We start from the raw sequence: 27,280 nt of genomic DNA, 5'->3' as shown, positions 1-27,280 counted from the left end.
CCATGATGACTGCTTTCCCCTATTCAAAGAGTTCGAGAGTTTGAGTCACACATGTGTGTTATACATCAGGGTTTTTTGTTGGCTCTAAAATATTGGGATGTCTTTTTGTAAGGAGCCTGAGGATCCACCTTCACTGGACAGCCAACACTTCCTGCCCCAGGTAAACAGAGAGAGAGTTGCTGAGCTCCTGGGTCCCTACAGAGTCTTATGTAATAGAGAATCTGAAGCCAGCAGGAGAGTTTGGAATGGCACAGGTCTGTAAATGCAAAGAGCTGAATGCAAGCAAGGACTTGGCCTAAGTCTCCTTGGCTTAGATACTGCTTCACCTGCAGGGATCGATGCTTTCTAGAGATTTCTTTCCAGCTCATCAGTTACGTGTCTGAACGTCTGCTCTTGTTCAGAATGAGTCTCTTCAACATTTCCAGCAAATGGTAGGGGTGACCTGGGGGGTGCAGGGTACATGCGTGTGACTATGTGAGTGTGTGTGTGTCTATTTGTCCCATTGCAAGTATGAAATTTCTTTGAAGTCTCATACTTCATAGTAAAAATTAATACAAATTTGAATTTTAGTCCTTAATATTCAGTCATACAATATTAGTGTCTAAAATTAAAATACATTTTAAGATTGCATATACAAAAGAATTGGTGCTTATCCTGTGGCATCCTCCATTGTCCCTGGGGCTGCAAGTACTTTGGTGTGACAAGCACAGGGCTGTACTTTATCAAAGTTTCTAATTCTGATGATCTCACCTCAATCCATTCTTTTTGTCCTATGTGGCATTTGACATAATTTCTCTATTTTCCCCTGATCTCCTGGCTCAGTGGGCAGCCCTGGATGAAGAACCTGTGGATTTCCCAGCAGTAATGGATACTCAGTTAATCCCTTACTGATGAGTTGTGCAGAACCGTTCTTAGGCACTGTATTAGCGTTTCCAGGGAAATGACAGTTAACATTTATTAAGCATTTACTATATGCCAAACACTTTGGAAGTACTTATCTAATTATATACCCTTATATTAACTCTGTGAGGTCACTTCTATTATCATCTCCATCTTACAGATGATGAAAAGAAGACATAGAATAGAACATAGAACTTGCCGAGTTCATGCAGCCAGCAGATAGTGAAGCTGGAGCTGAGATTCACTCCCAGGTAGACTTATTTTGGGGCCAAATAAGTTGTCCTGCTCCTCTAGGGAATTTATGTCCTATTAGGCTTGCTGGCTCAGAGGATGCTCTGAGGATATTACAGCCCTTTGTTTTGTTTAGTGGCGTGTGAGTCACATCTGCCTGTTGGCACTTGATGTGAGGTCAGAAGTCACAGCAGCATCCATCTGCCACCCATTCATCCTGGTTTGGGGGCATTGATAAAATGCAGGGGGGTAAGGTGAGGGGAAGCTGGGTTACCTCTGCCAGCCCAGGGCTGATAGGGAAGAATGGAGTCTTTTTTTTTTCTTGAGTGATGTACTTCTTAGCTCTTGGCAGCAGAGGCGGATGCAGGACGGGCAGGTTTGCCTGCAGCCAGGTGGGTGGCATTTCAAAGTGTTCATACACAGTGTTCTTTGGCCCTGTAGGAAATCTGCTTTGTGCCCTAACCTTCACTTCTAAGGCTGTGGTGAGAGCAACAGTCCCCGGATTGGCAGGGTGGCTTCTGGTGTCTGTGCCAGTCTAATTGTCTCTGGGCCTCAGACCATGTTTTCCTGGCACACAAACTTCCTGATAACTGGTACTTCTGACTGGCACATGCTGCTCCGCATCTTGCCCGATGCCCGGCTTACCTGAAGGAAGGGGTCACAGCCTTGGCAGCCAGCGACTGGCCGAGGCCACGAGCCCCGTATCTCCAAGGCTGACTCCAAGTGGTGGCTTTGCTGGAGTCCAGAGGCTGCTCTGCACTAAACCTTCACCCTCTGACTTATTCTCAGAAACAAAGACAGGAGATTCTTTATTTTTTATTATTTTTTTTATTGGAGTTCAATTTGCCAACATATAGCAAAACACCCAGTGCTCATCCCATCAAGTGCCCCCCCTTAGTGCCCGTCACCCAGTCATCCCCCCCCCCCCCCCCGCCACCTCCCCTTCCACCACCCCTTGTTCGTTTCCCAGAGTTAGGAGTCTCTCATGTTCTGAGAAAGGAGATTCTTGCTGAAGAAAAGAGGCTCAATGTCTCAGAGTCTCAGATATGTTTGGAAATGCAGGTGTTGGGTGTCATCCGTTCATTCCCACTGTGACTAGGAGGTGTTTTTTTTTTTTAATTGTGATTTAATATTCTTTTTTTCCCCATCATCCCATTGGAGCGTGTCTCTTAAGTATATGCAGAGACCTCAGCTTAACAAGGTGAGCAGATAATTTGCACCTGTTTCTGTCTCATCTATGTCCCACATGCCCTTTAACCATTCTCTGGCCAGTCCCTTGAACTTACTGCTCCAACATTCTCTTTTCCTTTCTCTAGAAACTCCACTTCAATGCTTGGTTCTATGCTCAGGATGTGAAAACTACTGGTTAGAATCGAACGCTGTCGACTTAAGGTATCCACTCATCTGTAAGAAAAATGTTTACCGAGCCTGTGTCATGTGTCAGGCACGGTGCTGGGCACTGCAAATGCCCCATGGAAGAAAGTACAGCTGGTCAGGGCACGTACGGAGCTTCAAGCTCATCTAGGTGTCCAGGAACAGCTGCATTTCCAGCCTGCTTTTTCCTCTGAGCACCCATGCCTGTGAAAGCCCACTCCCACCTTCCACATAGGAGTCAAGACTCTTACCAAATGCTCCCTGCTCTCTAGCCAGTGGAACGTGGCAGTCTGTTCAACAGAGGATTCTCCATAGCTGGTGCCTTTATGCATAAGTGTGTCCCCATCTGTGCCTATCTCCCCCTCCCTACCCCTTTCTCAAGGAAGAGGGGTTCCTCCTCTTAGCTAGGTTCACTTTGTGCTCCTATACTCCAGATCCCATTTAACCAGGCTCTTTGGAGATCTGTGCCTTCAGGAACTGTGCTTCTTTTCTGTATCTCCACGGGAATCAGCATGTAACTCTCTTTTGTCTTGTCTGCACTGACCCGGTTCTTCCAAGCCGAGGGCCCTGTGGCAGCCCCAGCGATTGCCCCTGTTCTTCACATCTGGGCTTCTAGCTGGAGGGATTCTCCCGGCAGGCTCCTTTTCCTTTCCATTCTCTGCATAAGTGACTTCTGTGTCGAAATTCTCACTCCCTTGGCCATAGTTCTACTGAAACTGTTCGTGTTATGATCACCAAATTTCCTGGTTGTTAACTTCACTAATGTGGAGAACATTTCCACTTGTTGGCTTTCTCAACATTTCCCTGAAGTTTGGCATTGTTGACAACTCTCCTGTATTTGAAGCCATCACCTCACCTGGCTCCTATGACACCATCCAGCCCTGGCTCTCCGCCTACCTTTCCAGTGCCTCCTTATTCTCCTTCATGGCCTCCTCTTCTGTATCCAGCTTTAAGATGTTGGAAAGCCTCAGAGCTCCTTCCAAGGACCTGTCTTCTAATTCCCAGCATTTTTAAGGCAATACTACCCATGCCTGTGGCTTCAATCACCCTGCCTCCCTCCTCAGACTCCTGTCTTGAGCTCTAGACTCTCAATGTCTACTACTTCCTGATCTTCTTACCTTTGCCGACAGGCCCCTTAGTTAGCAAGTCAAACACAGAAGACATTGTCTCCCCACCAAACTGGCTCCTCTTCCAAGATCATTATTTCCTCAAAAAAGGCAGAGTGGTCCCCTCTCTACAGCCTGGAAGCTTGGAATGTCCTCCACTTCTCTTTCTTCATTTTCTACATTTAACAGAGTATCATTTCATATCGATTCTATTTTATAAACATAAATACATATATGTGTACATATGATACACACACACACACAGAGTCTCTGTATGTATATTTTATTTCTCCCCTCTCCTCCATGTTTGAATGTCTACTGCTCCACTGGAATGAAAGATTCTATACAGCATGATTATATGTTATTTATCTTTATCTCCCATGCATGTGACAACACTGGGCATATAGTAGATGTTTATTTATTTTTTGAAGATTTTATTTATTTACTTGACAGAGAGAGAGCACAAGCAGGTTGAGCAGCAGGCAGAGAGAGAGAGAGAGAGAGGAAGAAGCAGGCTCCCCACTGAGCAGGGAGCCTAATTTGGGGGATCTCAGGACCCCAGGATTATGACCTGAGCTGAAGGCAGATGTTTAACAGACTAAGCCGCCCAAGGTGCCCCTATAGTGAATGTTTAATAAACATTTGTTTAGTGAATGAATGACTTCTGTAATCTTCTTTCCAGAAGAGCAGACTGAGCATGGTTAACCAATCTTGGACACTTTAGGGAGTTACTATCCCATTTTAGCATAATTGTTGCATATGGGTACATAATTTTTGCTGACATGACAATGACACATTTGGATAGAGTATTGGTTAAAAATAATGTTAGTTGATTTTTTTCTTTAAAAATAACATGTTAATGGTAGGAAAGTTAGGAAATATGGACAAGGAAGAAAAGAGAAATAAAATATCCATAATCCTGTGATCTTGACAAATAATTACTATTAACATATTGACATAGGGCCTCTCAGTCTGTTTTCTAAATTTTTACTTTTAGTAAAGGAATGGGGTCAAGCCTGGGGTATGTCTCAGCCACTGGGCTGTCCCTTGCAAGAGTAAGCAGTCACTAAATCATAGTGCTCACAGCTTCACAGCAAATCTGACCTGGATCTAGGTGGTTGTTCATATCCTTCAGCATTAGTCCGGTGGGGAGAAATTGACTACATTATTAGCACTGATGATACTTACATTACACAGATGTCAAACCAGGGTGGGTACTTATACCCATGTGAAGCAGGAATTCTATCAGTGGCCTGGCATTTGGATGGGGAACAGAGATTAGGAAAGGAAATTCACATAAATTAGCAAGTAGCCCAGGCTCCAATTCCAGTGGATAGTTGGAAGGAAGAGCAGGAATCAGGCACGAGGACAGGACACCTGGGGAAGGGGGTAATGTGAAGACTGTAGCCGTTCCAGCATGAGAAAGCCTATGGGATCATGCGAGGGTATTGCCACCAGGACTTGGGGTGACAGGACTAATTTTATCTCACTTCCTGGTGGGGATGAGTTGCTAATGTATACTGTCAAGTTGGACAGATTTGGCTAGAAAAACCAGGAGGAATTGAGCTGCTAGGTTGAAAGATTTAGTAACTTTAGGTATGTGGGGCCGGGAAAGGCAGAGATCGATAAATCCCAAACCTTTGCATCAGTGAGATCCCACCACGATCTATTTCATTCCGTGACCCATATAACTGTTGTATGCCATATGTTGATAGAAAATAATTAAAGCTAATTAAAATTAATTTTGGTTGGTGAGCATTTGAAGAGTTTCATAATAACTCTTGAGATAATTAGAGATACTTGGGGATGTCACAAAAGGAGCATTTGGAATAACTGGGCTAGATGTTTAAACCAGAAATGTGCAATGAAAGCTAGGAACAGAATGGTAATTCTGTAGTTGAAAGCACACTGAATCAGGAAGGAGGACTTTGGGGTTGTCCTCAGTATGCTGCTAAGATGGCCCTTTGAAATCAACCACCACCTCCTTGCTTTGTAGCATTTGAGAGTCTCTGTGTAAATCCTCCCACCATGGTGGACTCCAGATTACTGATGGTTTAACTACTGGATCACACAGTTCCTGAATGTCTAAGAACCAGCTCTTGAGAGCTCGGTGCAAGGTAACTCCAGCATACCACTGTAATCCTGACGGAGCTTCCAGTTAGTTTTGTGGTCTTAGGTAAATCAGTTCATTCCTTGGGATATTAGTTTTATGATTAGTTAAGTGAAGTCACTAAAATAACTCTGGTCCCTTCCAGAGTTAACATTCCAGTAATGTAGCTAGCTCGTGTTTAGGCAAGACTGGCATCATGTCATAAGCCACAAGAGTTACGTCAGGTTTTCACGAATGTTATTGTGATCCACTGGGTCTGTCATAATCAACCCTCTTCTGATTCCTGCTGTAATGTGTGTCTCCTTTTCTACTGCCTCTTCTCAAGAGGATTAAAAATGGCAGTGCAGCCAATGGCTTACCACAAGGGGGAAGAAACCATAACCTCGGTCAGAGAATTCTACACCCAGCTGTCAGGCCCTAGGAGTCTGTTGAGGGTCTGAGACAAAATCTTATAGTTTAAGGTACATTACCTTCTCTGACCATTAGACCCACCTAATGCAGTCTTCTCTGGAACAAGTAGTAACAACATGAGAGGTTAATTTGCTCCAGCTCTTTGAAGTCAAGGACTGTGTCTTTCATAGTTATATGTCTCAAGCCCTGACACTTAAGGGGCCCTCATAAATGTTTGTTGAAAGAAATAAGTGATTTGCGCCTTTTTAGAGCAAACTCTGAATTTTATCCCCCCAACTCCAGAACTTTATTGAGCTATAGTTGAAATATAATGCTATATAAACTTAAGGTATATAACATGATGATTTGCTGAATTTTAAAACAGTAATTCAAAAGTGGACATAAGCTTCTCTCTGTTTGCCTGAAGAAATATATTTCTTAAATGTGAACAATGATTTTCTTTTTGTAATAGAAAACTTCTCAGTGCCTTCAGTTCAATATTGGCCATTAAATTTGCCTTCCGTCTGTTGCTACAATTGATCCACAACTAGAACCCCAGCAAAGAGAAATATGAATGAGAAAACCCCAAACCAGACAAACCAGGTGTTTACTACCCACCAGTGAGTGCTTGCCTGCTTCCACCAGTGGAATTAGCTCATCTTTTTTGAAAGGGAAGGATCATACTTATTTATAGAGCATATATATTTCTAGATCATGTGCCACTTTACCAACATCTAATCCTCATAGTGACTCTCAGAAGATAAGTATTAGTCTTCCTCTTTTATTTATTTATTTATTTTAAAGATGTTATTTATTTATTCATAGAGACACACACACAGAGAGAGGCAGAGGCACAGGCAGAGGGAGAAGCAGGCTCCATGCAGGGAGCCCGATGTGGGACTCGATCCAGGGTCCCCAGGATCAAACCCCGGGCTGCAGGCAGTGCTAAACTGCTGCACCACCAGGGCTGCCCCTTCTTTTATTTTTTTTAAAGATTTTATTTTTTTTGAGAGAGAGAGAGAGAGAGAGAGAGAGAGAGAGAGAGATCATGTGGGGGAGGGGAAGAGAGAGGGACAGGGAGAAGCCGACTCCCAAAGGAGCGGGAAGCCTGATGTGGGGCTCGATCCCAGGACTGTTGAGATTATGACCTGAGCCGAAGGCAGACATTTAACTGACTGAGCCACCTAGGCACCCCTCTTATTCCTCCTTTAGAGGGTGAGCATTAGAGCCAGCAGTGACAGAGCCCTGAGTCAACACCCCAGAGGTGGTGCACCTTTCCCTGGGCCAGGCCGCCTCAGGCTTTCTGGATTTCCTCCTCTTGCTGTCTCTGTTCCTTGTTTGCTCTGGGATTTGGATACAAGCAAACCGGGCTCAGTCAGTGACCAGGCAAATAGAAGCACAAGCCTCCAGCAGGTTCTGAGCAAATTCGCTAAGTCAGGCCTGTCCCAGACGGAGGTAGTTGGGCTGGACTTTGCCCTAGTGAATCAGCTCCATGGAGGCTGGGCAGTTGAACAGGTAACTAACTGGCTGTAGGTCTGAAGGCCAGGTAGGTCTTGGTAGATGTGGCACATGGACTTTGACATTCTCCAAAGAGGAGAGAGACAGTCTCGGAAGGAAGCTGTGCTGAAAGAAGGTGGGAAGCCACCGAGCAGGTGTGGGGGGACGCTATTTCCCTTGCTTTCTTTCTCTTGGCTGTGCTGTACTGTCACATTAGGAAAGGCAATTTCACCCTTGCTGGGGCTGGGGAGGGTCACTTAGGTGAATGCGAAAGTGTGGTTTGTTGCTGTAGATGTGATGCCTCCACTTTGAGAATCTTGGGTGCTTTTCATTTGGTGTCCTTAATTATAACCTGAGGTCTAACCTATGGGAGTTGATATGTGAGCGACAGAATAATGTGATTTCAGTGGAGAGATAGGGTATTGTGTCTCTGTGGTTGAAGGAGGGCTGTCTAGTGAAAACATCTGGGGACAAGGCAAAAGAGGCTTTCTTCTTGTTGAACTTTCTTGCATCTGAAAGGTAGGAGTTTTGTGGACCTTCAGGAAAGACCGATGTCCCCCTTCACTGTGTTGGAGCATTTGGCTTTTGCTGGGATTTGCTGGAAAAGGCTTTCATTGTACCTGACTGTTTTCAAGGGAGGGGGCTGACACAGGAAGGAAGGTACGAATTTTTCTGAGCTGTAATTGATCTTGAGGTGGAAGGTACGTCTGTGCCTTGCTCTTCTCGTATGTTCTGCTTACAGCTCTTGGCTCATAGCTGTGGACCCTGGATCCATGGCATTCAAGCAGAGTGGTATCTTGATTTCAACATATACCCTTTGACCTTTTGTTCTGATACAATTTTGTTTTTTTTTATATTAGGCTGGGAGTTTCTGGAGTGGGAGCAAGTTAACTGTATTTTATCAAAATCTTTCAACCTAAAACAGTTCCCAAGGGAGAAAAAACATGAGGTCTGACTGAGCTAATGTATTTCTCCTGACATTAGAGAATCCCCAAGTCACCAGTAAAGTCTGATGTGTGCTTTCTCTTTGGAGGCAGCTGGATGCAGGTGCTCCTCTGTGATACAGGGCAGAGGAACTTGGAGGGCATCATGTCTTCAGAGGCATTTCTCATGTTGAAGAATAAGAGGGGAAAATGAATTTGACACTGGGAGAGACTTCCAGATTTTAAAATTTCTAGCCAGGAAGATTACTGAGGCATGGCTGTCTAGTTTGCCGTGAGAACAATCCCAAACTTGATCCCCTTGGAGGATGGGCAGGCATAGCCATATAATAGGGCCTCATTCTTCTAAGAGGATAATTTAAGGATTCAGAAAAGATGTCTCTCAAGGTCAATTTAAACTTCTTTTTGTTTAGGAAATGTCTTCATCCATTCATACTGCCCTGATCTTGTCTCTGATAATACTAACTGCCATTAAATTGAGCAATTACTATATACCAGGCAGTGTATTGGGCACTTTTTTTTGCAAGTTATCACTGACTCTGACTGTAATCCTGCAAACTTGTCCTTATCATCCCTGTTCTGTTTCTCAGGGAAATTTAGGCTTGAAAAAATTAACTAGCTAAGTTAGGATTTAAACTCTGGCATAGCTCTAAGTTCACCTATTTCTCTGACAGCAGAGCGCCTCCACAGTAATTGTTGAGTGAATAATTGCTGGTGGGATAAATGAACGAACACGTATTTAATTGCAATTCTTTGATAGTGTTTTGGAGCTTTATATCTGATTGTTCTGTGTCTCCCCTGCCTCTCACATCTATTGTTGCTCCAAATATACTTTTTAATTTTTAAAGCAACATCAATATAATTGTCTAGCCTGTTATTTACTTCATGTGTCTGCTTGACATTTTCCCCCCAGATATCTCTATTAACAGTGCCTGTGTGTTTTGTTTTAGATAAAAGATTTTGAGGACCGTAGGTGCTTTTTTTCACAAGAACTAATCAATCATCATGTTTGGAGATAGGCCTAAAATGGTGATTTTTTTTTTTTTTTTGTCTGCAGGAAGATAAAATAGCTACACAACTCACTAAAAACACGAGAGAAATTCTGAGGGTCAGGGATGGAATTCTGGGCTCCCCAGTGGCCACCTCAGCCACAGGGGAGGCCCACGGCTCCAGCAAAGGATCCAGACCGTGGGCTTCGGAGAGACAGAATTCATCGGCCCATTCCTCACTCTTGGTACAATGGAGAGAGGTATCACCAGTGGCAAGATCCCCACAGGAGCCCCCCGCCACAGCAGGACCCCAGGACAGACCGCCAGCAGCCCCGTTATGCGTCCAGGCCTGGAGAAAGGCATCAGCCTGTGTCCGGGGCTGACTATTACAAAAGTGGTTATTCCAGCCAGTTGTATTCAAGGTATGGTTCTAGAAGCTGGAATTCACCCAACTCACCTCACCCAAGTGCTTCTGTAGCTTGTTCCTTTCCTTCTTCCTTTTCCTTTTATTCCTGCTCTTTTTCTTCTAGTTCCTTCTCTACCCTAGTACATTGACTTAGTTATAAACCCTTTCCTCTCCCAAATTGGATTGAGGTGACCAACAATAGTATTTCCCTCCTCTCTGTCCCCTTGTGGGGCTTCTTAAAGAGGCTATGACTGGGTGTTGGGGCCAGGGCAGCGGGCAGAAAGAATGGTGGATTCAAGGCAGTAGATGAGCCCTTCTTACTCTGGGATGGCAAAAAGGTAATATTTATAGATTACGGAAAGGTTTGTCCTGGGAATTCCTCTAGAAAGTTCTTTTTTTTTTTTTTAAGATTTTATTTATTTATTCATGAGAGACACACACAGAGAGGCAGAGACACAGGCAGAGGGAGAAGCAGGCTCCATGCAGGGAGCCCGACATGGGACTCGATCCCGGGTCCCCAGGATCACACCCCAGGCTTTAGGCAGCACTAAACCACTGCACCACCAGGGCTGCCCTCCTCTAAAAAATTCTGAGTGTTGTGAGCATAGACACCACCAGTTGGTGGTGGTGCAACAGTGCTTAGGGTGTGCAACAGTGCTTAGGGTATAATAGACACACAGAAAAAATATGGGTTGGATGAATACATGGGAACATTTTAAAAAATGAAATCAACCACAGAGAAAGCAGATAGAACGTTGCAGTCTCTAAGTACAGAACAAAGAGGTCTCTGAGGTAATTCTAGGGGAATCTGGAATTCCTGTTCCTGAATTCTAATTGTTAGCAGAAGATTTAATATTTTATGAAATATTGGAAGTCATCTACGTTCCACTTCAGCTTTTCCAGGTGGGGTGATAATTTGCCTGCCTACAGATTTAGGGTTGAAATTAGGACAGTTATGGTAAAGCATCGGTTCCTATGAGATGCTAAAGAATTACTAATTGATAAAGAGACTAATATGACGTTCCTCTCCCCAATCTTTTTGTATTGTTGAATTCTCGAAGTAAGGTATGTTAAGGACAGAGGCAATAAAGGCAATCAGATGCAAGAGAGTCCAACGTGACTTCTTTATCTCACTTCCATCTGTACATAATATGCATGGGAATTACAATGGCATATTTGGTACCTACACATCATTTCAGGAGAGGGTATTCTAGGATAATATTAGGGTAGGGGCGCCAGGGTGGCTCATTTGGTTGAACATCCGACTCTTGATTTTATCTCAGGTCATGGTCTCAGGGTGGTGAGATCAAGCCCAGCATTGGGCTCCACATTCAGCTCAGAGTCTGCTTGTCCCTCTCCTTCTTCTCTTCCCTCTACTCTCTCTCTTGCTTTCTCAAACAAATAAAAATATAAAAAAAATATTTTTTAAAAAATCAGGGCAGGGTTTTCTAAGGTAACATCATGTATTGTTGGATGTATTGGAGGAGTAGGGGAATCACAGGGAAGGGGAATGAGACACTGGTTATGGTGTTGCTATCAACAGCCCAGGGCTTGTTCTGAAACAAAGGCCCTGTGCTCGCTTCAGCAGCACATATACTGAAACAATGGCCCTACCGGTGCTCTGATTCTGGATCTTCTGTTTATAGGATCTAGAATGAAACTGTAGTTTTAAAATTTTTTTTTTTTAAATTTATGATAGTCACAGAGAGAGAGAGAGAGAGAGAGGCAGAGACACAGGCGGAGGGAGAAGCAGGCTCCATGCACCGGGAGCCCGACGTGGGATTCGATCCCGGGTCTCCAGGATCGCGCCCTGGGCCAAAGGCAGGCGCCAAACCGCTGCGCCACCCAGGGATCCCGAAACTGTAGTTTTAAAGCGGGTTCTGGACGGAGGTGACAGTTGTGTCTTATGAAGGTGTCAAGTCCTCCACTGGTTTCTCACCTTACCACACCCATCCTTGACTGGCTGGCTTTCTTTTTGGTATTTTAGGGCGGGCATTGAGGATCCATATCAAAGCTATCATTCTTCAACCCTAAGGGAAGAACATGCTTATGGACATTATTACTACCATAGACACCCGCAGCAGCTACAGGAAGAAAGAGGTACGGAATAATCTCTGAAGAGCTTTTGGGATGGTGCTCAGAGCCTCACCCTGGCTGTCATGCTTGGCTGACATAGAGCCCCTCACTTGCTTCTTTCTTGGCCATGTGAGGCCACAGCAAAGATACTACTGCTAGATGTCTTGAGGAGAAGAGATAGAAAGGAATCATTTTTCTTCGTACATGTCAGTGATAGTGCTGTATCTACCATTAAGTTTTCAGTTTTATGGACAGTTTGCACTTCAATCACAGTTTTTTCTTCCACTCCTCCTTATAGCCAAGATTATAGTCTCTGTCCAAGGAACAGTGAAGGCAATTCTTGCCAATGAAGTTGTCTAGGGTGTGATTGGGTGTGATGAGTCTGACCATCATCGACCGTGACAGTGGCAGATATGCACTCACAGGAATTTATACCCTTTACCAATAGTAGGGCTTTAGGGATATGCTACTGGTGCTTCTGACCTGCCAGCCAAGGGAAATCTGTTTCAACACAGAAAACACACACACACGATCCCGATGGTTGTACAATTGTTCTGAGCCATGCTACTTGGATCAGGGAGGACTGAGGGGCATCCTGTTCACTTCCATCATTAGCTCTCACTTCTTCATTTTATCCAATTTGGCAAATATGTTTTTATACCTACGGTGCTCCAGTAACTCATCTTCACAGCTGGCGGCTGTCTTTCTAAACTTTTAGGAATAGGAAGTGACTGTCTTCATTTTGTTTTCTCTGAGGGTGCAGTGCCAAGGCGAGAGAGTCCTTATATCTGGCAGGAAGATCACCGAGATCAAAAGTACCTCAGTGAGCATCAGCATGAAAACCAGAATAGTCTGTAAGTGTGAAAGGAAAGGCCAGCTCAACATGGCTCGGCCAAACTCAGATTAAGTTGGGCAAGTCTTGTGGCATCCCAGTGCTTGTCTCTATCTCTAGAATGCTGTCTGCTGGTTGTGGAGTAGCCCAGAGTGGCCCAAGCCAGCTTTAAGTGGAGTCTTAACATTGACAGGAGACTCCCAGACTTGGGATCACCTGAGTTCCTGTTGAGGTTGTATAAAGTCCACCCTACAGGAAGGCCTTAATTCTAGGTTGGCCTCAGAGCAAACGTGGTCTTGCAGAAGTATTCAGTTTGGTCCTGGCTGAGGCTGGGGAGTCTCTCCTCCCCCCCAGCCCCTGGGATAAGGAGAGCAGAAAAGAGCCTTTTGCACAAACACTGTCCTGGTGCCCTTAGGCCTGGTGCCTTTACCTTGTACAACCAACTGGCCAACCCAATTGCTCTGATGTCAAGTCAGTTCAGGCTGTAAGGCTGCAGGGACCATCTCTTCTCTGTGGGCTTTGGAGTTACTTCTAGTGACTGTGCTAGGGGACCCAGGAGCTCCTGTTTTTCTGGAATCAATAGATTGGGGGAGAAAAGGGAGGATAATGCTTTTCCCTGTGGCACACAGGCCAACCCTACACTGCCCATGCTTCGCAGCTGAACAGCCTCCAGGAGAGAGCAGCTCAGTTTTGCTGGCTCGCCCAGGACCCCCTTTATCTGCTCCTGTCATTTTGCTTCAGATCCAAGAGTCAGAACCCTTATAAAGACAGCCCTGCTTCTAACACTGGACAGGAGAGGCCTGGGGACATGATTCTGGAGAGTCTGCTAACTGGAACCCAGAAGAATGAGGTAATCTGAAGTGACATGGGGGCTGGTGGGCTGTGACAGTACATCACAACTGACACCGAAGCCGTGGCAGGGCAGGGGGCCCTTGGGAGGGGGGTTTCCGGTGACCAGCAGTCTGAGGGGTTCCATCTGCCCCTCTCTGCAGAGCCTCCTCCTTTTCCTGCCTTCCTGTTTCAATCTACAGGTCTGGGGCCCCGATCTGTCCCTTTTGCATTTTTGTCAAATTGGCTGGACCAGGAAGTGTCACCCAAGTCACTCCGAGGTGCTGAGCAAAAGGAGAGGCTGTCACTAGTACCCCAGGGGACTGGCAATTTAGCTTATTCAGGGAGTGAGGAATTGCTGGAATCTTTCAATTCGGGTCTGAAAAGCAGAGTTGAAACCTTTCTTGACTCTTCCAACTCTCTCCTCTGAAATCTTACTGGGTATACCAGCCAGGTCACAAAATGGAGTTCTTAAATTTTTTAAAATAAATTTTTAATTTGAGAATAATTTCAGGTTTATGGAAAAGTGGTAAAAATACTGCTGAGACAAGTTCTTGATTTTCGACAGTCTTATATTAATTTTGTTTCCATGATGAGATCTGTCTGCTTTTTGAGAACATTTTCTTCTGTATACCTAACACTTAACAGGGCAGGGCACATGCTTTGTAACATATGTCCATAGGAACAGCAGCCAGACATGAGAACAGCCCTTTACAGCTTTGCATCTATTGTTTCATCCTCCTGGGATATAAGTTCCATGAATTTCTTGTACACCTGTGTCCCCAGGGAAAGCACAGTGCCTGGAGCATAGTAGGTGCTCATTAAATAACGGTGAACGGCTTTTACATGAGTAAGTACTTGAAATCTATAGGACAAATATGATTATTTTTTCAAAGATTTTATTTATTTATTCATGACAGACACAAAGAGAGAGAGGCAGAAACATAGGCAGAGGGAGAGGGAGAAGCAGGCTCCTCTCAGGGAGCCTGATGTGGAACTTGATCCCTGAACTGCAAGATCACGCCCTGAGTTGAAAGTAGAGCTTAACCGCTCAGCCATCCAGGAGTCCCGACGAATATGATTATATTACAGATGGGAGTCCTGAGCTCAGACAGATTAAATCATTTTTCCAAGGTCACAGCAGGTATTGACAGAGCTGGGATTTGAAGATTTATTTTATTTTTAAGTCATCCCTACACCTAGAGTGATGCTTGAACTCATAACCCCAAGATCAAGAGTCACATGCTCTACTCACTGAGCCAGCTGGGTATCCCAACAAAGCTGGTATTTGAATTCAGGTCCCCTGTCCTCTGTGCCTACACCCTTTTCTTTCTTTCTTTCTTTTTTTTTTTTAAATGATTTTATTTCTTTATTCATGAGAGACACAGAGAAAGAGAGAGAGAGGCAGAGACACAGGCAGAGGGAGAAGCAGGCTCCATGCAGGGAGCCCGACGTGGGACTCAATTCTGGGTCTCCAGGATCACATCCTGGGCCACAGGCAGGCACTAAACCACTGAGCCACCCAGGGATCCCCTACACCCTTTTCACTAGGCCATCATCCGTTGATTAAATGCGCACTTCTGTTCCCTGCAACACATCCACATTAGATGTATTTATTTGAAAGTTTTGATTTTGTTGCTTTGAAGGAACACATGGGAGGTCCATCTGTCTGAAAGTGCTTCTGATTCTTTCCATGTGTTTTCATTATCTTTAACTTCCAGCCACCACTGGCCGACGAGTCCAACCTTCTCCAGCAGCATGAGTCTGGCCTCACCTCCAGCGCCTACGAGCTCAGTCAGTATATAGGAGATGCCTCTGAGCTGTACAACCCCATGGCACCAGCAGCTTTGAGTCCAGTTCAGGCTGGTGGGTACTGAAGTGATCTGAGCAACTGGTTAAGTCTGGTGAGAAGAGGGCTAGTTGGCAACCTCTTGGAAAGTCACCCTTCCTCTGTACTTCTAAGAGTGGATCATTGCCTGCCTCATTTATTTATGCAAGTTTCCTGGGCAGAGAAGCCATTTTGGCTCTATTTTTACCTTTTCTCTTGTACTAGAGATTGCATCATAGGCGATTCTTAGAAGGGAACACTGCTTCTAGCCATCAGGGTCAGGCTGGGAGAGGAGACACCCAGAAATACTTGAATGTAACAGGTGAAGAAAGTGAAGACCAGAGTCAGTTTGGTAAAGCAAAGGCAGGCCACAAAGCAAGGTTGTTTTGTTTGGATGTAGGACACATGTCATGAGTACTGGGGTTATGAGAGCCAGAGTCCCCAGTCTCTTGCCATCATGGGGGAGTCTGGGCCTGGTGCCTTACCATTTGGACCAAACCATTGAATCCTTACCTTATATTTTAACATATTCTGAGAGGCTTAACTCTGACTTGGAGCATAGGCTTCTTTTAATTACCCCACCCACCCAGAGTCTTATCTTTGCCCAGGTGGAATTTGGGTAGAAACATGTCTGTGGTGTACTTCTAAAGATAAGTAGTAGCAGTAATGCTAACAGGTCCCCCTGTGTCTATTGGTCAGAGAATGTCTCGGCAGCAGGTCCTAAGGAGCCCATGAAATTCTACATCCCTCATGTGCCTGTGAGTTTTGGGCCAGGAGGTCAGCTGGTGTATGTGAGTCCCAGCTCCCCCAGAGATGGACAGACGGCCCTAGTTGAACTGCACAGCATGGAGGTAAACAAGATTCTGTGTTGCAGAGCGCTGGCACTTGGCTTTCTTTCGCTTTGCTTGAGCCTGGGCATCTCCGGGAATGGGATGCTCTTGTGGGGAACTGGGCCATGCCCTCCGTGGATTGGGGCATGTATTGTGAAGGAAAGGGTAGGAGTCTTCTCTCAAAGAAGTGATACTAGATTTAAGTTTCTTCTGAGATGCTATTGGCTCACTTTCAGCAACCGGAGAACTCACTTTAAACCTCCTGTGTTCTCCACAAAGCACTGAACCACATCCCAGGACCACAGCCATGGGTTCTGATATTGGGCTTCACTGACAGGGGCATTGGGTGGACGTGGTCTCGAACGCCAAATCTGATTTTTCGTTCCAGATTATTCTTAATTATTCTGAGGAGCAAGAAGAGCTGAGGACTTTCTCAGGACCCCTGATCAGGTAAATTATCTTAAGAGCTGCCAAGTGAGGGCTTTTGAATCTACAAAATCTGCCTGCCCAGATCAGCATTTTGGGGATCTGCTCTTGGCTTCCTTGAAAGAAAATATCTCTCCCCTGTGGAGCAGTATACTCTGTGCAACAAGATAGAGACAAATGTGGCCTGATCTCTTTTGACAAGCAACTGGAGAGTCGAGGGGCAGAAAGAAAAATTAAGATTAAAAATCTGAAAACAGTTCTATTTTGCAGGAGCTACAGAGTAGGAGGTTTTTGCATTCTGAGTACTGAATAGATACTGGTAGAAAGGTGGTGCACAGCCTGGGAAATTATAGACAAGCTGATCAGAGTGGGAAAACGATTCTTGCCATTTTCTGGACAAATAGCGCGGTGTGTGTTCCTGGATGGTGTGCAAGTCTGCCCTCTGCAGGATTGAGCTAGTATTGCTTTTAATTTCCTAGTCCCATTTCTTTTTCTTTTTAGCAAACAGTATTGTTTAATTGGTAAGAATGGAAGAGAACAATAAATGACATTATTATAATAAACATCAATACATATTTGTTATATATATGTGTGTGTGTATACATACATGCATACATACAAGTTGAGTGATTCAATATTCTAAGTCATAAAAATGTCCTAGTCCCATTTCTGATTGATATTCAGGACATGCTACCCTGGAGAGAGTCCTGGTGGGAGTCAGAGGACCTGGGTCCTTGGCCGGAGCATCCTACTAAGTAGAGGTCCCATGGTGGACAGATCAGTTAGTCCTCCCTCAGCCTTAGGGCTCTCTTTATGTAACACCTCTCCATCTGCTTTAAGTGTAGGAAAGCTGTATGTATATCATCGCTACTCTACAAACTTATTCTTATCCTGAAACTTTCCCCTCCAAGAGAAACCCATAGTATTATGACAGTTTCTTCAAGTAAGAGCGTTGAATCTCTTTCATGCTGGCATTCGGATGTGGGGTAGAGCACCAAGCTGGGGGTGTGGACACTAGGGGGCTGATCTAATTTATTGCATGACCTGGAGCAAACAATATTACCCATTTATTGAGCACTTTAGTATACACTATAACATTTGCTAATTCCTTTTATATGGTGGTGGGGTCTTTTTTTCTTTCATTATCCCTATTTTAGGGGGAAAAGCAGAGGTTCAGATGGGATAAGAACCTTATATAAGCTGAGAAGTGGCAGGCTGGATTTAAACCCATGGTCGTCTGACTCCAAAGTCTCTGGCGTGCTGCCCTATGCCATCCCTGGGCCTCAGTTTCTTCATCTATAAAAGGGAGAGGGAGAACGAGAGACTCTCTGAGGTCCCTTCCTGTTCTACAAGGAAACTACAGACTCAGGCTTCTCTCTCAGCCCGCCCCCGCCCCTCCCCCCACTTCTGCTAGCACCCTCACAATGCAGGAGCCTGTGGTCCTGTGCAGGTAGAGTCTGCCCTTCACTCTTTGCTCCCTGAAATCTCTCCTTAGGGAGGATGTACACAAGGTGGACATCATGACATTTTGCCAGCAGAAAGCAGCTCAGAGCCAAAAATCAGAGACACAAAGGAGCAGAGATTCAGCTCTACTGTGGCAATTGCTGGTTCTCCTGTGTCGGCAGAATGGGGTAAAGTATTACGGCTCTGACAGGTGGGCAGGTGCAGGCTGCATTGAAATTGAAGTCTTCCCTGGATAGAGAAGATTCGGCTTACGGCATGATTGTAAAAGATAACGTCAAAGAAGCAACAGATGTCCCTAAGGGAAAAAGTTGCTCAGATGTTAACCCCATTTGCTATTGATAACCTTTTCCCTGTCCTTCTCCATTGGCCTGGGGTTATTGTGCAGTTTTGGGGTTACTGTATGAACCACATGATACACCTACAAAGGTATGTGTATTTCTGGCCATCTCTGTGGCTCCCAGAAGGCAGAACATATCACGAGAGTGAAGCCGAAGTTTGAAGTAACAACAATTCAAGAAAGGACGGTCTTGTGTTTGCATGTTGGCCTCCTCACGGAGAAGGCAGGTGCATCGGCGCCTGGGCTGCCACCATGAGGGCAATAGGATTCTCCCTCAGGATGACCCTCTTTGCCTTTCAGTCCATGGTGGGGTCTGACATCGCTGAACTGCTGATGCAAGACTGCAAGAAGCTGGAGAAGTATAAGAGGCAGCCGCCGGTGGCTAACCTCATCAACCTGACCGATGAGGATTGGCCTGTGCTGAGCTCAGGGACCCCAAACCTGCTCACCGGGGAGGTTCCCCCCAGCGTGGAGACACCTGCACAGATCGTAGAGAAATTCACTAAACTGCTCTACTACGGAAGGAAGAAGGCAAGTGTGGCCCCTCCAGGCTTGTTTTTAAGAAGTAACCAGGCCCCCACCCCCAATTATAATGAGTAATATTCATCCATTTTATAGCACTTCAGACGTTCAGAAAGGTACAAAGAAAAAAATTATATCGTTTTACCATTTAAAGATAACACCTGTTAGGGACGCCTGGGAGGCTCAGTCAGTTAAGTATCTGCCTTCAGCTCAGGTCATGATCTCAGGATCCTGGGATTGAGCCCTGCATCCGGCTCCCTGCTCAGTGGAAAGTCTGCTTCTCCTTCTGCCCCTCCTCCCACTCGTGCTCTGTCTCTCAAATAAATAGATCCTTAAAAAAGATAACATCTGTTAACATCTTGATATATTTACTTTTGGCATTTTTCCATGCATATATATTACAAATAAAATTAAATTACATATAAAATTATTTCTATTTGTTCACTTAAGATTATATGATGTAATACTCCCATGGCATTAAAACGTACCATTTAAAAAATGTTTCACTATATGAATTATAATATTTTATTTATCTAATTCACTGTTTTTGAATATATAGGCTATCTACAATGCTGTCACCCATTATAAATTATACATTTTGAACATCTTGTTATATAAATCTTTGACTTATCTTCTTAATTTTTAGGATAAATACCTAGAATGGAACTATGGGTTAAACTTGTAAAAGTACTTTACATATGCACTAAATTAGCTACCAGAAAGTTTGTTTCCAATAGTGTCCCCACCAGCTATAGCTAATGTATGCCTACCAATATTGAATACTTCAATTCAACAGATGAAGTGATGCCTTGTTTATTTTTTGATATGTAAATTAGACAATAATAATCTTTATATTATTTATTCAAAAAATTTATTTGAGATGTATTTGAAAAAATTCTGGGATATTTAGTGTGTATGATGTGATGATTTGATATACAAATATCATTGGGTATCATTTTAAGTAGTCTCTACACCCAATGATATATATAATATACATAGTATATGTAATATACTATGTATATTATATATTATATTTTATATATTACATATTATATTATATTAATATATTATATATTTTATATATAAAATTATAAAATTATATATTATATTATATATAGATTTTTAAATTTTATTGATTTAAATAATCTCTACATCCAATGTGGGGCTTGAGCTCACAACCCTGAGATCAAGAGTCAGATGTCCTTCAGACTGAGCCAGACAGGTGCCCAGACAGTAAATGTATTTGGTTTTGTAGGTCAGAGAGTCTCTGTTGCAACAGCTTAATTCTGCTATTGTTGAGTAAAAGCAGCCACAGATGATATGTAAATGAATGGATATGGCTGTGTTTTATTTATGGACATAGATTTTGAATTACATATAATTTTCGTGTATAATGAAATATTCTTTTTTAAAATTTTTTTCCCCAATCCTTTAAAAACAGGAAAAGTTATCCTTAGTTGGTGGGCTATACTAAAATAGGCAGTGGGCTGAATTTGGTCTTCAGGCTATATTTTCCTGACCCCTGCTCCTTATAACATGTAAATACTACCTTCATTATTTTTTACAGCTCCATAGATTCCTAAAGATAAATGTGATTAATTTAACTAAGCCTTGATAGATTGACATATAGATGATTTACAGTCTTTTGCAATTACAAGTAACACTGTAGTAACAACCAATGTCATTTTGCTGTATAAGAGAATATACCTATGATTTCTAGAATAGTTTCTGGAAGTGGAAGTGTTGAGTCAAAGGGTATATGGCTTGGAATTTTGAGAAATAGTGACAAATTACCTTTTTAGAGGTTGTGCCAATTACTCTACCAGCAATATTTGAGAGTGCCTATTTCTCCACTCTCACTAACTTAGTGTTTCCAAGCTTTTAATATGTGCCAATCTGAGAGGTTAAAAAATATAATTTAGTGTAGTTATTTTCATTTCTCTTATTATAAGTGAAATCTAATATCTTATAGTCTGTGAATTTTTTTGTCATGGATTTTCTACATTTTTCTGTTGGATTTTTGATCTCCAATTTATTGATTTGTAGGAGCTCTTTACTTTTTAAGGACTTTCTCTATAAAACTACTTTTTTGGGGTGATATTTAGAAAGGCTTTCCTACTTCAAAATTAAATTTTGAAAATAAAGTTCAAGTACTTTTGTAGCTTCACCTTTACATTTGAATCTTTAATCTTAGTTTATTTGTATGTGATGCTATATTTTATTTATTTTTAAAACATTTTATCTATTTATTTTAGGGAGTACGAGTGGGGAAGGGACAGAGGGAGAGGGACAAGCAGACTCCTCACTGAGTGGAGAGCCCAATGTGGGGCTTGATCCCAGGACCTTGAGATTATGATCAGAGTTGAAGTCAAGCACTTGACCTACTGAGCCACTCAGGAACCTCAGTGATGTTATATTTTGAATGAGTACAAGACATGAAACTCAGTGAAGATCAATGGGATCATATGATAGCCATCTTCTGTTCACTAAATAGTAGGGACCTACAATTTCAGCAATGATTTATTTGTTCAGTAAACATTTATTGTGCAGCCACTACTTCTAAGGCATTGGATCCAGTGGGGGACACAGAGATAAATCAGTAATAATCTCTTTCCTTAAGAAAGATTAACTAATAACATAACAATAACAAAAGCAAATATTTAAAAAATAATTTCTATGTATCAGGCACTTCCTTACCATCTTACATGTATCATCTCATTTATCTTCATAGAGGCCCTGTAGGTTAAGTTCTTTTTTTTTTTTTTTAAGATTTTTATTTATTTATTCATGAGAGACAGAGACATAGGCAGAGGGAGAAGCAGGCTCCATGCAGGGAGCCTTACATGGGACCTGATCCTGAGTCTTCAGGATCACACCCTGGGCTGAAGGCAGCAGCTAAACCACCAAGCCACCCAGGCTGCCCTGTCTTGTTTTATGTACTTGCAAATGAGGAAAGTTACTGAGTAATAAAGCAGCCTGATGTCTGAGCTCGGGCTCCAATCATCCCCTACACCGCTTGTTTCCTTGGACCCAAAGGTGAGCAGGGGATAGAAAGAGTATTCTGGGAGTTGAGAGTGGCTCATGAGCTGGAGACCAAAATATCTCTCATATCTTTATCAATATTTGATTGGTGCCTTGTTTCTGGCACTGTGTGAGATTAATATCAATGTAATTTCTCAATTTCTTCACTTATTCTTAAATTATATTTTTGGAGATGCAAATTTTTGAACAAAGTCATGAATCCCAACCAATTATTAGTAATTCCCTTTAAAAATACTGTTGTGAAATATGAAACATATGAAAAGAGTAACTCAATGTCATTTTTCCTTGTAGCAGATGTGAGGCTGAACTTCCTAATGGTGGTTGTTTAAATTTGTTCTCTCTCTTGAAATAAGATAGTGTGGGAGATATTGAGATGATCAAAGAAATTTGCACCTGGAGGTGGAGTTACCTCATTAGTGACTTCCTGTCCAGAAATCACATTATTTTTGAGGACTAAGGAAATTATTAATACCAGGTCAAAACCTCAAATATAAATTAAGCTCTTATTAAATAATTCTGAAAATTGAATGAAAAGATGAGTGTGAGTGTGTCTGGTATGTCTGTGTTAAAATTTGCAGCTTCTAACTGATCTCACCAAGTTAATGGTGTTATTAATTTGGCATATGAATTTGGTAGTTAACAAACACTTGATAGTTAACAAGCAATTAGTTATACTATTAGGTGGAGCAGGTTAACCACTATGCATACTGTCCTAAACACAGTAGCAGCTTCTTTCTATTCACATGGGAGTCCTGGGCAGGTGAATGGAACAGGGGGGCATCTCTCCTCCATGGAGTAGTTCAAGCAATCAGCATGGAGGAGGCTGTACCATCTGAGCATCTTCAATCCAACCATCCAGATGGGGAAAAGGGTGTGGAGGACTAGGCGAGGGGTTTCTACGAGCCAGACTGTGGAAGTGGCACACATCACTTCCATTCCTGTTCCACAGCCTGGAACTCAGCCACTTGCAGGTGCAAGGGAGGCGGCAAAATGCAGGTCAAGAAGGGGAGCACGTTTTGGTGGGGAACTAGCAATATCTGCCACAGTTGCAAAAAAGAAACTGTGCCCCCACAAATATCATCTTACTGCCTGTATTTTGAGGCTCAGTCCTTGGGGTGAGGTGTTTAGGTTCATAAAAGCAGCGTGTGATATCCGCTAAAGAGATAAGGCTAACTGGAAACTGTTTGAGGGGCAGCTAATAGCATAATGGGTTTGATTAAGTGAGGGCTGGAGAAGGGACATCTCAGAAATATGTGCCAGTTGGAGCCCATTTACCCCCTGCTTTTTGTTCCACTCACAGATGAGGCTCTGGGTCTCCCTGGGAGCCTAGCCTCTGTGGCTCAGGGGTAGCAGTACCCAAACACCGTTGTATTGAATGTGACATGTTTTTGTTTTCAGGAAGCCTTGGAGTGGGCCATGAAGAACCACTTGTGGGGCCACGCTTTGTTCCTTGCCAGCAAGATGGACCCAAGGACCTACAGCTGGGTTATGAGTGGGTGAGTGAGCTGGGCGCTGACAAAGGAGACCATTGGAGCAGAGACTTCTCCCCCAACCCCCACGGGAGGGGGTGGTGGGGAGAAATGCAGGATGCTCTGGGAAACCCCTACACCAAGCATCTTTCCAATTTCTCTTTTCTGACCCAGATGTAGGATATCCCTCCTCTAGGTTCTTATAACCTAGACATAGACACATTCTTTCTACCTGCCTGCTAAATAAACATTTTAATAATATTTCTCAGAGTGTGAGTTTCCAAAAATTCCATAGGTTTCTACAATCTGGCAGTTCTCTTTGGGAGAGGCTATTCTAGATAGTTCCATAGGTGAGGGAATAGGTGACCCCTTCTGGTGAACTGACAGGGGCTTAGTTAGGAGCTGTCTACTGTTTAGTCTTGCAGTGGGGAATGTGGGTACTGAGAGGAAGGTAAGGATATGGGGAAACAGGAGCTGTGCTAGGAACAGGTTTCATAGGACTGGGAATTGGAGGCAGCAGCCTTCATCTAGGGCAGAGGGACATGATGAGATTGAAGGGATGTTTGGTCAGAGATGCCGGCATACCGAGACCGGGACGACACAGGATGGGAGGTTGACTACATGGCCAGAGGTTTGGAACAAGAAGGATTACGTGGAGAAGCTGGGTGTAGGGGCGCTGGAGAAGGGTTTCTGAGTAAGCCCGTTGGACTTTAGCCAGATCCATGGGAGAGCAGGGACAGATGTAGGGGGGAGGTGAGGAGGGCTGGGGGACCCTCCTGTAAGGGGCAGGCTTGGATCAGACAGTGAGAAGGACAGTCCCTCAAAATGTTCATCTTCCTGTGTTGGTTGAAGCTGTGAAGCTGTGAAGCTCTCAGCTTTAACTCAAGTTTAAATTGGCCATAAATTGGCTGTCGGGCAGTTGGCTGGGAAGATCACACCTCCCTTCAAGGCTGTCACACTCCCCTTCTGCACCCTGGCGTCCATGGATTCTCTTTTCTACCCCAGTCCTCAGTCTTCGCAGGACTAGGAGCGCCTCTGCGCATTTCATTATGCTCAGCCTGGTGAGGAGCACTGGAGTTTTATTATGAAAGGCACTCCGAGCTCCCAAGGCAAGGGTGCTATTAAATAAAAGACCGTGTTCTGAGGGATGATTTTCCTTTGGGTTTTGGAAATGAACATCCCACAACCCCACGTTAGAGCATACATCTCTGCTATAGTTTTTTGCCTTGGGCCATTGATTTTTGATGGGGCCCAGTGAATTGTGAAAAATCTCTCTTACTGAGTGTGCTTAAATCTCAAATCAGCGATAGAGCTTATTATATCCTTGTTAAGCATATCCCACGGTTTGTCATCAGCAGGATCATTTCTGGTCCCTGTTCTACGCCTCTTTGGTTACTGGAAATGGCTATTTAGTGCTTGTGAGGAAAAGCACTGCAGAACCAGGCTCGTCTTGAGCCAGAGCAACCAGCTCTGAGAGTTGTGGGCAGGGCACGAGGGGGCTGCTTCAAAGGAGTAGAAATCAGAGTGGGTGATCTGCTGGGCAGGGGGCCCCACAGAGGGGAGGTTTGGGTTAACTGCTGGGGTTCTCCAGGGATCTATGAAATGTTGGGGTATCATTTCCATGACAAAGAAAGCCTAGAGAAATGGTTACTCCAGAGTTAGGGTGTCAGTGCCAAAGATCAGGAAATAACCCCCAACAGTGAGCTCAATGTGGGGTGTATGGTGGAATGAAGATCTTGCCAAGCCCCCCAGAAATGGGATGTAGCAGAGGCACAACTGACAAGCAAAGAGAAATCCATGTTCCAAAAGAAGCTGCTGAAATCAAATAGAAATGTATGGGAGTTTTGCCCCACTGGCAAGAGGTAAAAGGCTCTCTTGGCTTGGCCACCATTAACGGTCACCTCTCTCTCTGCAGCTTCACCAGCACGCTGGCTTCCAACGACCCCCTGCAGACCCTCTTCCAGTTCATGTCGGGGAGGATCCCCCAAGCAGCCACGGTACTCCTTCAATACCCCAGCATCCTAGGGCATTAGAGGGTGGGGAGCACTTGGGAATGAGGTGATGACTTTAGCGATTTTTATTTTAAACTTTTTTTGGGGGGTGGGTGGGGGAGAGAGAGAGAGAGAATCTTAAGCAGACTCCCCCTGAGTGCAGAGCCTGATGCAGGGCTCGATCTCACCACCCTGAGATCACGACCTGCCCGAAATCAGGAGTCAGACTCTCAACCAACTGAGCCACCCAGGTGTCCCAAAGGGTGATGACTTCAAACTAAAAATAAATAATAATTGTTTGTTAATCACTTATCGTGCACTTGGCCCTGTGCTGAGCACTTTGCTTCATATCGTTTCGGTTAATGCACAGAGGTAGGAATTCTTATCACCATTTTGCAGATGTGGAAACAGGTGCAAAGGTGTAAAATGACCTGAGATCACAGAGCTTGGAGAAGCGGAGCCAGGACTGGCTCAGGTCTGTCTGATTCCAAAGCACGGCTGCCTGCTTTGCATGCATGGATAGCGAGAGAGCCCAGGCTTCCCGGAGCTAGGTTGCCCTTCTTTCCCACCACTGTGCACTGAGCAGGCAAAGCTGGACATATTTGATTTTACATGTTGTCTAGAGTTGGATAGAACTCAGAAGTCTCAGACCAGTTTGATGGTTTTCCTATGAAAACAGACTTGATCTTTTTGCCCCAAAGAATCCTTCTTTATCCTTGAAGTCAATAACTTTACTGGGATGTCTCTTAGTGTTGACTGTCTGGGACAGTCATTTTTCTTGGCACAAAGCATGCTCTTTTAATATCTACATTCATATTGTGCAGTTCAGGAAAGTTTTCTTGAATTATATCTATCTTCAATATTTGTTTTGTTCCATGTTCTGGTTTTCTTTCAGGAATTCCATGTATGTACACTTTCATATATCTATGAATATGTACACATACAAATGCAGATTATATGTCTTTTTCTCTTTAATTAAAAACACTTTTTTGTTTTCTTTCCTTCCTCCTTCCCTCCCTCTCTTTCTTCTTGTCCTTCTTTTCTTATTTCCATCCTGTGTATCGCTTACTGTTTTGTCATCAATGTCTCTTCATTTTTGTGCTGTTGCCATTTTCATCTTGATTTCTTTGACTTTTCTTCCACTTCTTCCCTGAGTTCTGAAGGTCACATTTACCTCTTCCTGTTGTCCACAGTCTCTTTCTTGGGCTCTTATAACTCAGCTTTAGGTCCTTGCTTCATAAGAAATTATTTCATTATTTTACTTAAATTCATGATGAAATGTTTGGTGATACTTCTTTATTCGTTTTGTGGTAACAGTTTTCCAGTGAGTATTCTTTCTACCTTCCATTTATTTTTTCATGTTACTGCCCTTCTTTTATCTGTATAGTGAATTTGTACAGATTTTGTGCATATTACTTGACAGGAGTCAAGTCTTCCCTGGGCCAGCTGTTTGTGGTAGGTTTGTGATGGGGAGGGGCCAGGGCCATGCTGCAGGCTACCTGGCATTTTCTGCATGATAAAGAGTGTTTAATGGGTATCTGTGTAGGCTTTGAGTCTTCCCAGGCCAGCGGAGATGACTGTGGGATCTTCTCCTTCTGGAGTTCTCTCTCTGCTTCCTCCTGAACTCACCTCTTTTCAATCTCTACTACTTTTGGCAGCTTTTTCTTATATTTCGAGGTTGAGTTTTTGCT

The 27,280-nt window shown here is 43.7% G+C and overlaps 1 protein-coding gene across 5 annotated transcripts in view; it reads left to right on the top strand.

The window, feature by feature from the left end:
- The first annotated feature begins 7,539 nt into the window (after positions 1-7,539).
- Positions 7,540-27,280, top strand: part of SEC16B (SEC16 homolog B, endoplasmic reticulum export factor) — a 40,496-nt gene continuing 20,755 nt past the window's right edge. The window contains exons 1-12 of one of the 5 annotated variants that reach the window (XM_055319448.1): positions 7,540-7,626; positions 9,607-9,960; positions 11,932-12,044; positions 12,784-12,874; positions 13,594-13,702; positions 15,402-15,546; positions 16,208-16,359; positions 16,727-16,788; positions 18,260-18,395; positions 18,866-19,096; positions 23,528-23,625; positions 25,514-25,595. In XM_055319448.1, the coding sequence (XP_055175423.1) occupies positions 9,665-9,960; positions 11,932-12,044; positions 12,784-12,874; positions 13,594-13,702; positions 15,402-15,546; positions 16,208-16,359; positions 16,727-16,788; positions 18,260-18,395; positions 18,866-19,096; positions 23,528-23,625; positions 25,514-25,595 (1,515 nt within the window). In that variant the 5' untranslated portion in view covers positions 7,540-7,626; positions 9,607-9,664. The other 4 variants (XM_055319446.1, XM_055319447.1, XM_055319449.1 and 1 more) reach the window with 4 other exon arrangements.

The sequence above is a fragment of the Nyctereutes procyonoides genome, unplaced genomic scaffold (assembly GCF_905146905.1).
Source record: "Nyctereutes procyonoides isolate TBG_1078 unplaced genomic scaffold, NYPRO_anot_genome, whole genome shotgun sequence".
In the NCBI taxonomy this organism is placed as follows: Eukaryota; Metazoa; Chordata; class Mammalia; order Carnivora; family Canidae; genus Nyctereutes; species Nyctereutes procyonoides.
The sequence above is the reverse complement of the archived record's forward strand: the minus strand, read 5'-3'. Positions and strand labels throughout refer to the sequence as shown.